The following is a 17,443-nucleotide window of genomic DNA, read 5'->3' as shown; positions in this document are numbered from 1 at the left end:
GAGTGGAACAGAAAACAGATGTCAGGATGATGAAATCAAAATAAAATTGTACAATGACAGGGAAACCACACAGGATTACAGACAATGTTGAAAATGCTTGAACAAAGGAACTGAAGCAGGTTACTTCACCTGAGGAAATACATGGATTATACATGGAAATACATGGAAAACAGTCTCTGAAATATGGTGCAAAGAAGGCAGGCAGGGTTTGCATGATTCTGGCTACGGCAAGATCAAACAAGGCAAAATAACAGGATACCGGCTAGATACAGATGCGCAAGGCAAGACAATGCCATAACTAGACAAAACTCCCTGTTACACATTACGGCAGGCAGAGGTCCCTTTTACACATTACGGCAGGTAGAGTCCCCTTTTACACATCACGGTAGGCAGAGCTCCCTTTTACACATTGTAGCAGGTAGAGTCCCCTTTTACACATTACGGCAGGTATAGTCCCCTTAGACAAAGTACAGTAGGTAGAGTCCCCTTTTTACACATTATGGCAGCAGAGTCCACTTTTTACACATTACAGCATCACAGTCCCCGTTTTACTCTTTACAGCAGTAGAGTCCCCCTATTTACACATTAGGCAGGCAGAGTCCTCCTTTTAACACATTAGGCAGGCAGAGTCCCCCTTTTTACACATTAGGCAGGCAGAGTCCCCCTTTTTACTCATTAGGCAGCCAGAGTCCCCTTTTTACACATAACAGCAGGCAAAGTCCCCATTTTTTACACATTAGCCAGGCAGAGTACCCTGTTTTACATATTACGGCAGCAGAGTCCCCCTTTTTACACATTAGGCAGGCAGATTCCCCCTTTTTTTACACATAGTCCTTTAAAAAAGCAATGTAAAGTGGGACATACCTCAAGGTTCATCCGGCCAGCCTGTTAGGTGTTTTTTGTTAACTGACAGGCAACTATAAAAAAAAGTACCAAAAGGCACTGGGGCCCCGTTTTTCTGTCCCTAATCCATGGGGCCCCTCTGTCCTAGTGGCCCTATAGGTTTATCCCCTTTGAACTACCTTCCTGTCGCCGGGCCTGCTCCTCGCAGGTCACTGTGGGTCTCAGTCAGGAGTCCGGATAGAGAGATGGTGCAGAGCGTGTGGGCGTGCAGCTGCAGGACTGCCCAGCTACAAGTTAATATTATTAGCGAGAGAGGGATCCAGGGCTCGGGCAGCACTGCAGCTAACTGGCGGTAGTGCAGCGTGGCCCGGCGGGTGCCAGTGGAGTGTGCAAAGCACCTCTCGCCCATAGCTAGTTATGGCCCTGAGGCAAGATTACAGACAAGACTGGCAGGTACTGGGAACTGTACTGGCAAACGGACACTGGATAACTGGCTATCACTGGCCCTGAGCTTCAGGGCTAACACACATTTAAAGTCAGCAAAGCCAATCACTACAGCACACAAGGGCAAGCCTCCTAACACAGAATGTGCTGCAGCTGGAGAATGATAATTATGAGAGCATCCTGTTCCAGTTGATTACACCAGCTGGGACTGCTCTCAGACAACAGTGCCTCTGGCCACCCAGAGGTACTGCAGGAAAGAACATAACAGTAGCACCCCTGGTAGCCCAGAGGTACTTCAGGGCAGAGTATAACAGCATCACCCCTGGCAGCCCAAAGGTACTGAAGGCCAGAACATAACAGCAGCACCCCTGGCAACCCAGAGGTACTGCAGTCCAGAACATAACAGCAGCACCCCTGGCAGCCCAGAGGTAATGCAGGACAGAAAATAACAAATGGCAGAGTTTGTAACAGTTTCCTCCCATGAACTGCTTCATGTCCTTTCTCAGCATTTTGATTGGATTAAGGTCAGGACTTGGACTTGGCCATTCCAAAACTTTACATTTCTGCAGCGGGGTACACTGGTATTCCACAGGGAATATCATCAGGGTGTAGAGTTGCATCTTAATCCGAGGCACCAACAGGCTAAAGCTTTGACTGTTCCCAGGATGCACTGCACCTCCTCCTCTATAGCCCCGCCTCCAGGCCCTGGAGCCCAGTTTGTAATTTGGTCACTAACAGGGGGGGCTGCACTAGCCAGCACTGAAAAGAGCTTTTTAAGAAGACTTCAAGGGCCGCAGCACTTTTTATGTCATTCTGACATGCTGTGCTGCGGCTCCATCACCTCCCTCAGCGGCGCTGCATACTACCGCAGCCTGGTTCCCGGGTACTTACAGTGGGGATGCACCGGTTTCTAGGCACACCACCGCTGCTGCTCTCCTGGATCGCGTGGCTGCATGACAAGGAGGAGGTAAGAGGATCCTCCAGGTGGGACCCGCCGGTAAATCGCGATCTGGTTGCGGTCCCAGGAGATGGACTGCGCCGCTGGCGTGGATACTGTGGCCGTACAGGGGACCCCACTATATCCACCAGGGCAGGGAGCACAGGTTGGATTTACCAAAAATCCTTTTGTAATAGTCTCCATAGTACTCGGTGGGGAAGTCCAGCAGGGGGCTAACCATTCTTTGGTCGAATGTCATGTGTGCTTTGGGTCATTGTCTTGCTGCATGACCCATGTTCTCTGGAGATGTAGCTCATGGACAGATGTCCTGACATTTTCCTTCAGAATATTCTGGTATAATTCAGAATTCACTGGCCCAAACCTTGATACCACCACAACCGTGTTTCACAGATGGCATGAGGTTTTACAGATGGTATGCAGTGTTCTCCTTTTTCCAAACATAGCGCTTCTCATTTAAACAAAAAAGCTCTATTTTGGACTCATCTGTCCTCAAAACATTGTTCCAGTAGCCTTCTGGCTTGTCCAAGTGATTTTTAGCAAACTGCAGACAGGCAGCAATGTTCTTTTTGCAGGCCAGCGGCTTTCTCCATGCAGTCCTGCCATGCACTCCATTGTTCAGTGTCCTACTGATGGAGACTCATGAACATTAACATTAGCTAATGTGAGAATGACCTTCAGTTAATTAAAGGTTACCTTGGGTTCCTTTGTGATCTTGCAAACTATTAGATGCCTTGCTCTTGGCTTGATCTTTGTTGGTCGGCCGCTCCTGGAGAGGGTAATAATGATCTGGAATTTTTCCAGCCTGATGAGCATCAGCAACTCTTCTACTGAGGTCCTCAGAAATCTCCTTTGTTCGTGGCATACACTTCCACAAACGTGTTGTAAGCATCAGACATTGATAGATCTCTGTTCTTTTAAAAAGACAGGCTGTCCACTCTTTCCTGACTGTCATCCCATAAATTGACAATACTTTACTCACCTTCAAAATATTTGCTAAGCCTAAAGCTTCACATACTTTTGCCACTCGCAGATACAGTATGTGATATTTGATAATTTTCCTAAATAAAAAAAATGACCATGTCTAATTTTTTTTGTCTCATTTGTTTGATTTGGTTATCTTTATTTTTAGGACTTGTGTCATAATCTGTGGTGGTTTTAGGCCAAATTTCAGCAGAAATATAGAAAATTCTGAAAATTCTGTCAGTTGACACCCATAAACGCCTTCAAATGGATTCTTCGTTAACTCCATCGCTCAGCAACAATCCGCTTTGTACCCGTACGACGCGCCTGCGCATGCGCATGCGAAGCAGTGACCTGATCGCTGTGCTGCGAAAAACGGCAGCATGCGAACAGGTCGGAATGACCCCCTAAGTTTTATGAGCATTACTTTGTACAGTTCAAAAGTCTGTCTTAAAAGGTTCATAGGGAAATTGTTTCTGTGGCCACAATATTGCTCTTTATCACTGTGATCACAGTTTTGTTACATTTCTAAATATTCATTAACATCAGTGGCGGCTGCTTCCCATGGGCTGCAACATACACCACACATTGCATGGGGGTGGGGGCAGTTAGCACATATAAACATACATGCAATGTTGTATGTAATATACAGTATGTGCTGGATGGCTTCCCTCCGGTAGAAGCAGTGGTGTGCGTTTCACGGCTGCTGCATCCGGGACCAACGTTCTGCTTCACTTCTCCATCGAAGTCCACCATCAGAATCTCATTGGCTAGTTTCTCAGTCTGGGTGGAGGGATTATACAAGATAGGCAAGCAGCGTGCCGTGCGGCGGCAGCTCATTGAAAGTGAAACACATCGGCACTGCTGATCCTGAAGGTAAAGCAGTCAGCATATATATTAGATACATTACAAGTATGTTTGTAAGTATGTGCTAAGCCCTACCATACAATGTGTGGTGTGCGCTGCAGCCCACGGGCAGCAGCCACCACTGATTTACATCTATTACCATAACAGTATATTGAAAATTAATAATTGTACATCTTCTGTTGTATGCCTTTGTATGGACTGGCCTAAAATGAGCTGTCTATTATTTTTAGGATTGCTCGAATGATTCGTCAGGAAAGAGGAAATGCTCTTCTGGTCGGTGTTGGTGGAACAGGCAAACAGTCCCTCACCAGACTTGCTGCTCATATCTGTGGTTACAAGTGTTTCCAAATAGAGCTTAGCCGAGGGTACAATTATGACACTTTCCATGAAGATCTAAGGAAACTATACAAAATGGCAGGGGTGGAAGATAAGGACATGGTTTTTCTCTTTACTGACACACAGGTAATCATAGGTAACCAGATAGAGGGTCAGATTCAGACCAGGACGCAGTCCCGATTCGGTCACAATTTACCTTTTTTTTTTCAGTGCATGTGCCACAGTGGTGGTGCGACTCCAGTCAGCAGTGTGCATTTAGCAGCAGCCCAATTGACAGTCTGCAGGCACTTCAGGATAGAGAAGGCAGATGCGGCAGCAAACTGGACTGCGCCCACCTGTGAATCAGGCCTAGAGTTGTTTATGTTTTACAGCAAGGGTCTGTTACATGATGGGCCTAATTCTGAGTTGATCGCAGCAGCAAATTTGTTAGCAGTTGGGCAAAACCATGTGCACTACAGGAGGGGGCAGATATAACGGGGGAGATGTTTGAAAAGTCAGTTGGGAGTCTGTTTTTTCCTATCTAATAGACAGGGAAACACAGACAACCAACCGACTTTTCAAACATTTGAATCTCCCCCAACATGTGCAGAGAGAGTTAGATTTGGGTGTGGTGTATTCAAACTGAAATCTAAATTGCAGTGTAAAAATAAAGCAGCCAGTATTTACCCTGTACAGAAACAAACTAACCCACCCAAATCTAACTCTCTCTGCAAATGTTATATCTGCCCCCCCCTGCAGTGCACATGGTTTTGCCCAATTGCTAACAAACTTGCTGCTGCGATCATCTCAAAATTACCCCCGAGATTCGGAAAATCAGAACAAAACTATAATAGATTATATCACTTAAGTATAGAAAGTACAGTAGTATGAAACATGTCTTAACATGATACATTTAGAAATGTTCCTGTACTTTAATTTCTGAATTTCCCTAGAAAAGTTGGTTCATATGCCATGTTGTTCTTACCTGTTTAGTCCTTGGGGCTCTCATGATACTGATGCCCTGCAGACCGAGGCAGGATGCAGTTAAATTGCCACCAGTCGGGATCCCAGTGGCCAGGATACCGACGCGGAATACTGACTGCTGACAATGCCGCTAGCCAGAATCCCGGCTCACAGGGGCTATTCCCGCTCGTGGGTGTCCACGACACCCATAAAGTGGAAATAGAACCTGTGGTGAGTGCCACAAGCCACTGAGCCCACAGCGTGACCAGCGCAGCAAGCCCGCAGGTGGACTCTGTGCCAGGATACTGATGGCCGGGATGCCATTGTCTGTATACTGACACCTGTATATCTGACACACGTCTGTATACTTTAGGATCATGGATACTCCCGCACCAGAATTTAAGTAGTAAGTGATTATACAGGGAATATAAGTGGCACTATAGTTTATGTTGACAAACCAGATATCTCAACATAACATCCATATGCAGTTGCTGCTTGTTGATTAAATATATATATATATATATATATATATATATATATCTATACACACACACACATTTTGGAGAGAAGAGAAAAACTTTAGTGCTGCTATTAAAGTTTATTTACTTTTCTCTCCAAAATGTGTATACACGTCTGTATACTGACAGTATTTTATACTGATCCTACTCAGGCAACTAGTGACTAATATATAAATTCTTCTATCACTAGCTGTCACGGTTGCAACCTTTAGAAAACCTAAACATTTAAATAGATAACTTGCAATGTGAACTATTTACACATGAGAAATATATTTTGGTAGTCTTTGATATAAATGTTGTAGACATAGGGGTATATGCAATTGCGGTCGAATTCCCGAAAATGTCGAAAAATGGGACATTTTCGCCCAAAAAAAAATTCGACAATGCAATACAGTACTTTTCGCCCAAAAAACGGCCCAAATTCGACTTTTTGAAATTCGACATTTGTCAAATTCGACATTTCTGCAATGGTACAAATGCGGCATTTCGACAAAAGTATATTCAATTGAAGATTGTAAATTCGACAACAGTGCTTTTAGACAGTAAATTCGTCATTTTCAATCCGCCACACTTTGCTGGCGGAATCTAATAAAAATTTTTAAAAACATGTTTTTTTTGTGTTTTTTTTTATTGGTAATAGCATATCTATTTATATTAGAAGGGATTAGGTACTTGGTGTGTCTATTTAGGAGGCACAAGTATTATTTATATATTTTCTCTATCGTCCTAGTGGATGCTGGGGTTCCTGAAAGGACCATGGGGAATAGCGGCTCCGCAGGAGACAGGGCACAAAAAGTAAAGCTTTTCCGATCAGGTGGTGTGCACTGGCTCCTCCCCCTATGACCCTCCTCCAGACTCCAGTTAGATTTTTGTGCCCGGCCGAGAAGGGTGCAATCTAGGTGGCTCTCCTAAAGAGCTGCTTAGAGAAAGTTTAGCTAGGTTTTTTATGTTACAGTGATTCCTGCTGGCAACAGGATCACTGCAGCGAGGGACTGAGGGGAGAAGGAGTCAACTCACCTGCGTGCAGGATGGATTGGCTTCTTGGCTACTGGACATCAAGCTCCAGAGGGACGATCACAGGTACAGCCTGGATGGTCACCGGAGCCGCGCCGCCGGCCCCCTTGCAGATGCTGAAGACAGAAGAGGTCCAGAATCGGCGGCTGAAGACTCCTGCAGTCTTCTAAAGGTAGCGCACAGCACTGCAGCTGTGCGCCATTTTCCTCTCAGCACACTTCACACGGCAGTCACTGAGGGTGCAGGGCGCTGGGAGGGGGGCGCCCTGGGAGGCAAAATGAGTACCTATAAAGGCTAAAAATACCTCACATATAGCCCTAGAGGCTATATGGAGATATTTAACCCCTGCCTGATTTCTCAAAATAGCGGGAGACGAGCCCGCCGGAAAAGGGGCGGGGCCTATCTCCTCAGCACACGGCGCCATTTCCTCTCACAGCTCCGCTGGTCAGGACGGCTCCCAGGTCTCTCCCCTGCACTGCACTACAGAAACAGGGTAAAACAGAGAGGGGGGGCAAATTTATGGCGATATTTTTATATAACAAAGCAGCTATAGGGGAGCACTTATTATAAGGCTATCCCTGATATATATATAGCGCTTTTGGTGTGTGCTGGCAAACTCTCCCTCTGTCTCCCCAAAGGGCTAGTGGGTCCTGTCTTCATTAGGAGCATTCCCTGTGTGTCTGCTGTGTGTCGGTACGTGTGTGTCGACATGTATGAGGACGATTTTGGTGTGGAGGCGGAGCAATTGCCAAATATGGGGATGTCACCTCCTAGGGGGTCGACACCAGAATGGATGCCTTTATTTATGGAACTACGGGATAGTGTCAACACGCTAAAGCAGTCGTTTGACGACATGAGACGGCCGGACAATCAATTAGTGCCTGTCCAGGCGACTCAAACACCGTCAGGGGCTGTGAAACGCCCTTTGCCTCAGTCGGTCGACACAGACCCAGACACAGGCGATGACTCCAGTGGTGACGGTGACGAATCAACCGTATTTTCCAGTAGGGCCACACGTTATATGATTTTGGCAATGAAGGAGGCGTTACATTTAGCTGATACTACAGGTACCACTAAACAGGGTATTATGTGGGGTATGAAAAAACTACCTATAGTTTTTCCTGAATCAGAAGAACTAAATGACGTGTGTAATGAAGCGTGGGTTGCCCCTGATAAAAAGCTGATAATTTCAAAGAAATTATTGGCATTATACCCTTTCCCGCCAGAGGTTAGGGAGCGCTGGGAAACACCTCCTAGGGTGGACAAGGCGCTAACACGCTTATCTAAACAAGTGGCGTTACCCTCTCCTGAGACGGCCGCACTTAAAGATCCATCAGATAGGAGGATGGAAAATATCCAAAAAAGTATATACACACATGCAGGTGTTATACTACGACCAGCTGTAGCAACTGCCTGGATGGGCAGTGCGGGGGTAGTTTGGTCAGAATCCCTGATTGAAAATATTGATACCCTGGACAGGGACAATATTCTACTGTCGTTAGAACAAATAAAGGATGCATTTCTTTATATGCGTGATGCACAGAGGGATATATGCACACTGGCATCACGGGTAAGTGCTATGTCCATTTCGGCCAGAAGAGCTTTATGGACGCGACAGTGGACAGGCGATGCGGATTCAAAACGGCATATGGAAGTTTTGCCGTATAAGGGGGAGGAGTTATTTGGAGTCGGTCTATCAGATTTGGTGGCCACGGCTACAGCCGGGAAATCCACCTTTCTACCTCAAGTCACTCCCCAACAGAAAAAGGCACCGACTTTTCAACCGCAGCCCTTTCGTTCCTTTAAAAATAAGAGAGCAAAGGGCTATTCATATTTGCCACGAGGCAAAGGTCGAGGGAAGAGACAGCAACACGCAGCTCCTTCCCAGGATCAGAAGCCCTCCCCGGCTTCTACAAAAGCCTCAGCATGACGCTGGGGCTTCTCAAGCGGACTCGGGGACGGTGGGCGGTCGTCTCAAAAATTACAGCGCGCAGTGGGCTCACTCGCAAGTAGATCCCTGGATCCTGCAGATAATATCTCAGGGATACAGGTTGGAATTAGAGACAGATCCACCTCGCCGTTTCCTGAGGTCTGCTTTACCAACGTCCCCCTCCGAAAGGGAGACGGTGTTGGAAGCCATTCACAAGCTGTACTCTCAGCAGGTGATAGTCAAGGTACCTCTTCTGCAACAAGGGAAGGGGTATTATTCCACTCTTTTTGTGGTACCGAAGCCGGATGGCTCGGTAAGGCCTATTCTAAATCTGAAGTCCTTGAACCTGTACATAAAGAAGTTCAAGTTCAAAATGGAGTCACTCAGAGCAGTGATAGCGAACCTGGAAGAGGGGAACTTTATGGTATCCTTGGACATCAAGGATGCGTATCTCCACGTTCCAATTTACCCCTCACACCAGGGGTACCTCAGGTTCGTTGTACAAAACTGTCACTATCAGTTTCAGACGCTGCCGTTCGGATTGTCCACGGCACCTCGGATCTTTACAAAGGTAATGGCCGAGATGATGATTCTTCTTCGAAGAAAAGGCGTATTAATTATCCCATACTTGGACGATCTCCTAATAAGGGCGAGGTCCAGAGAACAGCTAGAGATGGGATTAGCACTGTCTCAAGAAGTGCTAAAACAGCACGGGTGGATTCTGAATATTCCAAAATCCCAGTTAATGCCGACAACTCGTCTGCTGTTCCTAGGGATGATTCTGGACACGGTTCAGAAAAAGGTTTTTCTCCCGGAGGAAAAAGCCAAGGAGTTATCCGAGCTTGTCAGGAACCTCCTAAAACCAGGAAAGGTGTCTGTACATCAATGCACAAGAGTCCTGGGAAAAATGGTGGCTTCTTACGAAGCGATTCCATTCGGCAGATTCCACGCAAGAATTTTCCAAAGGGATCTGTTGGACAAATGGTCAGGGTCGCATCTTCAGATGCACCTACGGATAACCCTGTCTCCAAGGACAAGGGTGTCTCTTCTGTGGTGGTTGCAGAGTGCTCATCTATTGGAGGGCCGCAGATTCGGCATACAGGATTGGATCCTGGTGACCACGGACGCCAGCCTGAGAGGCTGGGGAGCAGTCACACAAGGAAGAAACTTCCAGGGAGTATGGACGAGCCTGGAAACGTCTCTTCACATAAACATTCTGGAACTAAGAGCAATATACAATGCTCTAAACCAGGCAGAACCTCTGCTTCAGGGAAAACCGGTATTGATCCAGTCGGACAACATCACGGCAGTCGCCCATGTGAACAGACAGGGCGGCACAAGAAGCAGGAGGGCAATGGCAGAAGCTGCAAGGATTCTTCGCTGGGCAGAGAATCATGTGATAGCACTGTCAGCAGTGTTCATCCCGGGAGTGGACAACTGGGAAGCAGACTTCCTCAGCAGACACGATCTTCACCCGGGAGAGTGGGGACTTCATCCAGAAGTCTTCCACATGCTGGTAACCCGTTGGGAAAGACCAATGGTGGACATGATGGCGTCTCGCCTCAACAAAAAACTGGACAGGTATTGCGCCAGGTCAAGAGATCCGCAGGCAATAGCTGTGGACGCGCTGGTAACGCCTTGGGTGTACCAGTCGGTGTATGTGTTTCCTCCTCTGCCTCTCATACCAAAAGTATTGAGAATTATACGGCAAAGAGGCGTAAGAACGATACTAGTGGTTCCGGATTGGCCAAGGAGGACTTGGTACCCGGAACTTCAAGAGATGATCACGGAAGATCCGTGGCCTCTACCTCTAAGGAGGGACTTGCTTCAGCAGGGTCCCTGTCTGTTTCAAGACTTACCGCGGCTGCGTTTGACGGCATGGCGGTTGAACGCCGGATCCTAAAGGAAAGAGGCATGCCGGAAGAAGTCATTCCTACTTTGATTAAAGCAAGGAAGGAAGTAACCGTGCAACATTATCACCGAATTTGGCGAAAATATGTTGCGTGGTGCGAAGATCGGAGTGCTCCGACGGAGGAATTTCAACTGGGTCGATTCCTACATTTCCTGCAATCAGGATTGTCAATGGGTCTCAAATTGGGATCTATTAAGGTTCAAATTTCGGCCCTGTCGATTTTCTTTCAAAAAGAATTGGCTTCAGTCCCTGAAGTCCAGACCTTTGTTAAGGGAGTGCTGCATATACAGCCTCCTGTGGTGCCTCCAGTGGCACCGTGGGATCTAAATGTGGTTTTGGACTTCCTAAAATCTCATTGGTTTGAACCACTAAAAAAGGTGGATTTGAAATATCTCACATGGAAAGTGACCATGCTTCTAGCCCTGGCTTCTGCCAGGAGAGTGTCAGAATTGGCAGCTTTATCTTACAAAAGCCCATATCTGATTTTCCATTCGGACAGGGCAGAACTGCGAACTCGTCCGCATTTTCTCCCTAAGGTGGTGTCAGCATTTCATCTGAACCAGCCTATTGTAGTGCCTGCGGCTACAAGTGACTTGGAGGACTCCAAGTTACTGGACGTTGTCAGAGCATTAAAAATATATATTGCAAGGACAGCTGGAGTCAGAAAATCTGACTCGTTGTTTATATTGTATGCACCCAACAAGATGGGTGCTCCTGCGTCTAAGCAGACGATTGCTCGTTGGATCTGTAGCACAATCCAACTTGCACATTCTGTGGCAGGCTTGCCACAGCCTAAATCTGTAAAGGCCCACTCCACAAGGAAGGTGGGCTCATCTTGGGCGGCTGCCCGAGGGGTCTCGGCATTACAACTTTGCCGAGCAGCTACGTGGTCAGGGGAGAACACGTTTGTAAAATTTTACAAATTTGATACTCTGGCTAAGGAGGACCTGGAGTTCTCTCATTCGGTGCTGCAGAGTCATCCGCACTCTCCCGCCCGTTTGGGAGCTTTGGTATAATCCCCATGGTCCTTTCAGGAACCCCAGCATCCACTAGGACGATAGAGAAAATAAGATTTTACTTACCGATAAATCTATTTCTCGGAGTCCGTAGTGGATGCTGGGCGCCCATCCCAAGTGCGGATTATCTGCATAAGTTGTACATAGTTATTGTTAACTAATTCGGGTTATTGTTAAAGGAAGCCATCTTTCAGAGGCTCCGCTGTTATCATACTGTTAACTGGGTTTAGATCACAAGTTGTACGGTGTGATTGGTGTGGCTGGTATGAGTCTTACCCGGGATTCAAAATCCTCCCTTATTGTGTACGCTCGTCCGGGCACAGTACCTAACTGGAGTCTGGAGGAGGGTCATAGGGGGAGGAGCCAGTGCACACCACCTGATCGGAAAAGCTTTACTTTTTGTGCCCTGTCTCCTGCGGAGCCGCTATTCCCCATGGTCCTTTCAGGAACCCCAGCATCCACTACGGACTCCGAGAAATAGATTTATCGGTAAGTAAAATCTTATTTTTAAAAATATTTTTTTTTTTTAATGGAATGGTGTAAAAATCAGAAAAAAAAAATGCGTGGGGTCCCCCCTCCTAAGCATAACCAGCCTCGGGCTCTTTGAGCCGGTCCTGGTTGCCAAAATACGGGGGGGAAAATGACAGGGGATCCCCCGTATTTTAACAACCAGCACCGGGCTCTGCGTCCTGGAGGAGTGGGGACCCCTTCAATCAAGGGGTCCCCCCCCAGACACCCAAGGGCCAGGGGTGAAGCCCGAGGCTGTCCCCCCCATCCAGGGCCGGTTCCGGGGTTTCTGGCGCCCCGGGTGGCATTAGGGGGCGTGGCTTCGTACAGGGGGCGTGGTCATTTACGCCCCCTGTACAGACTGTAATGATGTGCGGTGTGCGATGACGTCATCGCGCATCGCACAGCAAAGGTCCTCTCCACGAAGGGAAACTGGACGCGTAGCGTCTAGTTCCCTTCGTGGAGAGGACCTTTGCTGTGCGGGGAAAGGGGTCCCATGTGTAAACATGGGACCGCTTTCAGTCCGTCTGGTTCGGGTAAATGCGTTTTTTTGTTTTGCCAAGTACGTGGATTATAATAAAAGAACTGGACACTGGATCAGGTGAGTATAATTTTATTTTCAGGTACCCTGGACGTCGACATTGGAGACGAGGCCAGAGTCGGCGTGTCAACATAGGTAAGTATGTGTGTCGGCATGTATGTAATAAAGTTATACTTTCACGGTGTCTGTGTCCTGTTTTTATTTGGGTATTTTTTTTGCAGTAGAACTACAGGTACCAGCGGGCCCGTTTCCCCCCGCATGCTGGTACTTGTGGTTCTCCAAGTATCGGCTTGCGGGGGAGTCTTGCTGGGACTTGTAGTTCTTCTGCAAAAAACAATATTCTTACATTTTCAACAAGGCTATCAGCCCCCCATCCGCAGCCCTTGGATGGGGGGGACAGCCTCGGGCTTCACCCCTGGCCCTTGGGTGGCTGGGGGGGGACCCCTTGATTGAAGGGGTCCCCACTCCTCCAGGGTACCCCGGCCAGTGGTGACTAGTTGGGTATTTAATGCCACGGCCGCAGGGCGCTGTAGAAAAGTGACCCCCGGCTGTGGCATTATATGTCCAGCTAGTGGAGCCCGGTGCTGGTACAAAAAATACGGGGGACCCCTACTCTTTTTGTCCCCCGTATTTTTTGCACCAGGACCAGGCGCAGAGCCCGGTGCTGGTTGTTAAAATAAGGGGGATCCCCTGTCATTTCCCCCCCCCGTATTTTGGCAACCAGGACCGGCTCAAAGAGCCCGAGGCTGGTTATGCTTAGGATGGGGGACCCCACGCAATTTCTTTTCGGGTTTTTTACCGTTTTTTTCCGTTTTTAAACAATTTTAAAAATCGAATCAAAATCCGTCAAATCGTCCATTTTTCGACAGCGGGACTGTCGAATTAGTTTTTTATTGAATATGTCGAATTCCGGCACCCACCTGCCGGAATTCGCCGGTCGAATTGTGTTGAATTTAAAAACGGGCGAAAAAGTGCCGCAATTCGCCCGGAATTGCATATACCCCATAATCAGTTTTGACATTTTGTGAATATTTCATGCATTTTGTAATATATTCTGTTATCCCAAGTCCTTAGTTTTACTGGATTAATAAATTATGTACTTTATTTTCTAGCATTGTATTGTAAAAGGTATGTAACATCATTTCTGACATGTAAAAAAAGTGGATGTACAGTATGACCTGGTTTACTTTGGTTGCTCTTACATTTCTGAGAGGGCCTTAATGTAGCATACAGTAAATCTAAAATGTTGCTCTAAAGGTAGTATATGGATTGCTTTAAGTAACGTAAAGGGTACTTCACTTTCTAAAACCTCTAGATTGTTGTGGAGGAGTTCTTGGAAGACATCAATAACATGCTCAATTCTGGGGAGGTTCCTAACTTATTTGAGAAGGATGAGTTGGAGTTTGTATTGGCAGCGACTAGACCAAAGGCCAAAGAAGCTGGCATTCAGGAAGGAAACCGGGATGAGGTACACTGGCTTGAAAATGTATTATGTTTTAGTATTATCTATCATTACAAATGTATGTCAGGCTTAACTTACCATAGGGAGGTATTTAGAGTCCTTAAATACATACACTTTCATCCATGGTTCCTATACTTTTTAATGTTGCAACATAATTGGCATGAGAACATTTGTGTGATGCATCAATCTCACTACAATAAATAAAACATGAATCATGAATATGGGGCAACGGAGTCTTCGCGTGCACTTTGATATAGTTTGTAATGCTTGTTTAAAAGACCTGCTCATATATTTTTTCTCATGCGTCCTAGAGGATGCTGGGGATGACATCAAGACCATGGGGTATAGACGGGATCCGCAGGAGACATGGGCACTCCAAATACTTTTCATTGGGTGTGAACTGGCTCCTCCCTCTATGCCCCTCCTCCAGACCTCAGTTTTAGAAATGTGCCCAGGTCAACTGGATGCACTCTGAGGAGCTCTAATGAGTTTCTCTGAAAATACTTTTGTTAGGTTTTTTATTTTCAGGGAGATCTGCTGGCATCAGACTCCCTGCTTCGTGGGACTGAGGGGGCAGAAGCAGAACCAACTTCCTCAGAGTTTCTGGCTGACAGGACACCATTAGCTCCTGAAGGAAACTGAACGCTAGCCGTGTCTAGATTCTCACTCCCACAGCACGCCGTAACCCCCCTCACAGAGCCAGAAGTCAGAAGACAGGTGAGTATGAGAAGAATGATCTTCAATCAAGTAAGTGACGGATGAGGTGCGGCGCGGCTTGCGGGAGCGCAGCGCGCCATTGCTGCCCACACACCAAGGCACTGTAGGGCGCAGGGGGCGCCGTGGGCAGCAAGAAAAATACCTCAAACTGGCTAAAAGGGGGCATAAGATGCCGCTGGCACAGCCCTACCCCCGCCAGTATAAATATTGTCATGGATATTGAGGGGTGGAGCTTCTTCCTCAGGCAGCCAGCACACTACTCAGCACCATTTTCTCTCTCTCCTCAGGCTGCAGAGAACACACTGGTCTTCTCCTCCACTTCTGACAAGTACAGGGTGCTATAAAGGGGGGGCACAAAGCGATTGTGGTGCATTTGATAGTGTATATTACTATTTAAAAGCGCTTTTGGGCTGTGGACATACTGTGTTCACAGGCAATACTGGCACTGGGTTTGTGAACTGGCTGCTCCTATCCTGTGTCCCTCTGACAGATTTTACTGTGGGTCTGTCCCCAAAATAAGTCCCAGTGTGTCTGTGAGTGTGCTGTACACGTGTGAGGCATGTCTGAGGCAGGGAGTTCCTCCCCAGAGGAAGCCATTTTAGGGACTCAGAGTTGTAATGTGGTGGCGCTACCGGCACACCAAGAGCCTGCATGGGTGAAAGAGCTACGTGACCGTATGCATCTGATTAACCATAGATTAGAAAAGTCTGAATCTAAGGCTGCATGCTGGAGAAAATCTGTGGAAGATGTGATTTTTCAGGATGCTGTTATTCCTTATGCGGACGGCCCCTCTGGGTCACATAAGAGACCATTTGCAAATGTTGTAAACACTGATACCGACACAGATTCTGATTCTTGTGTCGACAATAGTGAATCCAGAGAGATCATAAATTGGCAAAAAGTATACAATATATGATTGTGGCTATAAGGGATGTGTTGGAGGTTGCAGAAAGCACTCCTGTACCTCAGGAGAAAGCTTATTTATGTAAGGAAAAGAAATCCAAAGAACTAAATGCTCTGTTTGAAGGGATGTGGGTGAATCCTGATAAAAAAAATTGTATTCCCAAAAGGATTCACGTAGCTTATCCTTTCCCGGTTGAAGACAGGAAAAAATGGGAGTCACCCCCTGTGTTAGACAGTGCACTTTCCAGGTTGACAAAGAAGGTAATTCTCCCTGCTCCTGGCACGTCTTCTCTTGAACAGCCGGAAGACCGCAAAATGGAAACGAGATTGAAATCCATTTATGTTACCAATGGTACACTGCTCAGGCCCACTATTGCCTGCGCATGGGTGAGTCGCGCTATTGAAAAATGGTCAGAAAGCGTGTCATCAGAAATTGACACGATTGATAAAGATGAGATACTCCTTAAGTTAGGGAATATCAAGGACCCTGCCGCCTACATGCTGGAAGCAATGAAGGATATTGGACTCTTGAGTTCACAAGTCGCTACCATGGCAGTATCGGCTAGGCGGGCGTTATGGATTCGCCAGTGGAACGCGGATGCAGATTCCAAAAGAAATATGGAGGCTCTCCCATATAAAGGTGAGGCCTTATTTGGCGATGGCCTGGATGCGTTAGTCTCGGCGGCTACCGCAGGTAAGTCAACATTTTTGCCCTCTGCGCCTGCACTGGCAAAAATCACCCGCAAATGCAGTCCTTTCGGCCCAATAAATACAAAAAGGCGAGAGGTTCCCCCTTCTTTGCAGGTAGGGGAAGGGGAAAGAAGTCCACACCGGCTCCAGGTTCCCAAGAGCAGAAGTCTACCCCTAATTCTGACAATTCCCCAGCATGACGCTGGAACTCCCTTGCGGGAGGCCGCTCGGGTGGGGGCACGTCTCAAACTCTTCAGCCAGGATTGGATTCTGACTGGCCTGGATCCCTGGGTGTTGCAAATAGTATCCCAGGGTTACAAACTAGAGTTTCAAGACGTTCCCCCGTGCTGATTTTTCAAATCGACCTTGCCAGCTTCTCCGCCAGAGAGAGTAGCAGTAACAGCGGCAATCCAAAAATTATGTCAAGACCAGGTTATAGTCCTGGTACCGTTGATCCTAAATCTAAAAGATCTGAATTTCTTCCTGAAAAGGTTCAAGTTCAAGATGGAATCACTTCGGGCGGTGATTGCCAGTCTGGAGGAGGGGGACTACTTAGTGTAGGTGGACATAAAGGATGCTTACCTGCATGTTCCCATTTATCCTCCTCACCAGGCTTATCTGAGATTCACGATTCAGGATTGCCATTACCAATTCCAGACGTTACCTTTCGGTCTCTCCACGGCGCCGAGGGTATTCACCAAGGTGATGGCGGAGATGATGGTCCTCCTTCGTCAGAAAGGAGTCAATATAATCCCTTATCTGGACGACCTCCTGATAAAGGCGAGATCCAGGGAGCAGTTATTACAAAACATATCCCTCTCCCTGTCAATACTCCAACAACACGGGTGGATCATAAATTACCCAAAGTCACAGTTGGAACCGA

General features: G+C 47.1%; 1 protein-coding gene across 1 annotated transcript in view; it reads left to right on the top strand.

Moving 5' to 3' along the window:
- The window catches only part of DNAH6 (dynein axonemal heavy chain 6), a 679,574-nt gene that overhangs the window by 379,133 nt on the left and 282,998 nt on the right, over positions 1–17,443 (top strand). Inside the window, exons 46-47 of the mRNA XM_063919567.1 lie at positions 4,303–4,534; positions 14,104–14,256. Coding sequence (XP_063775637.1) covers positions 4,303–4,534; positions 14,104–14,256 — 385 coding nt within the window. The remainder of the gene's footprint in view (positions 1–4,302; positions 4,535–14,103; positions 14,257–17,443) is intronic.

This window comes from Pseudophryne corroboree, chromosome 1 (assembly GCF_028390025.1).
Source record: "Pseudophryne corroboree isolate aPseCor3 chromosome 1, aPseCor3.hap2, whole genome shotgun sequence".
Classification (NCBI taxonomy): domain Eukaryota; kingdom Metazoa; phylum Chordata; class Amphibia; order Anura; family Myobatrachidae; genus Pseudophryne; species Pseudophryne corroboree.
The sequence above is the reverse complement of the archived record's forward strand: the minus strand, read 5'-3'. Positions and strand labels throughout refer to the sequence as shown.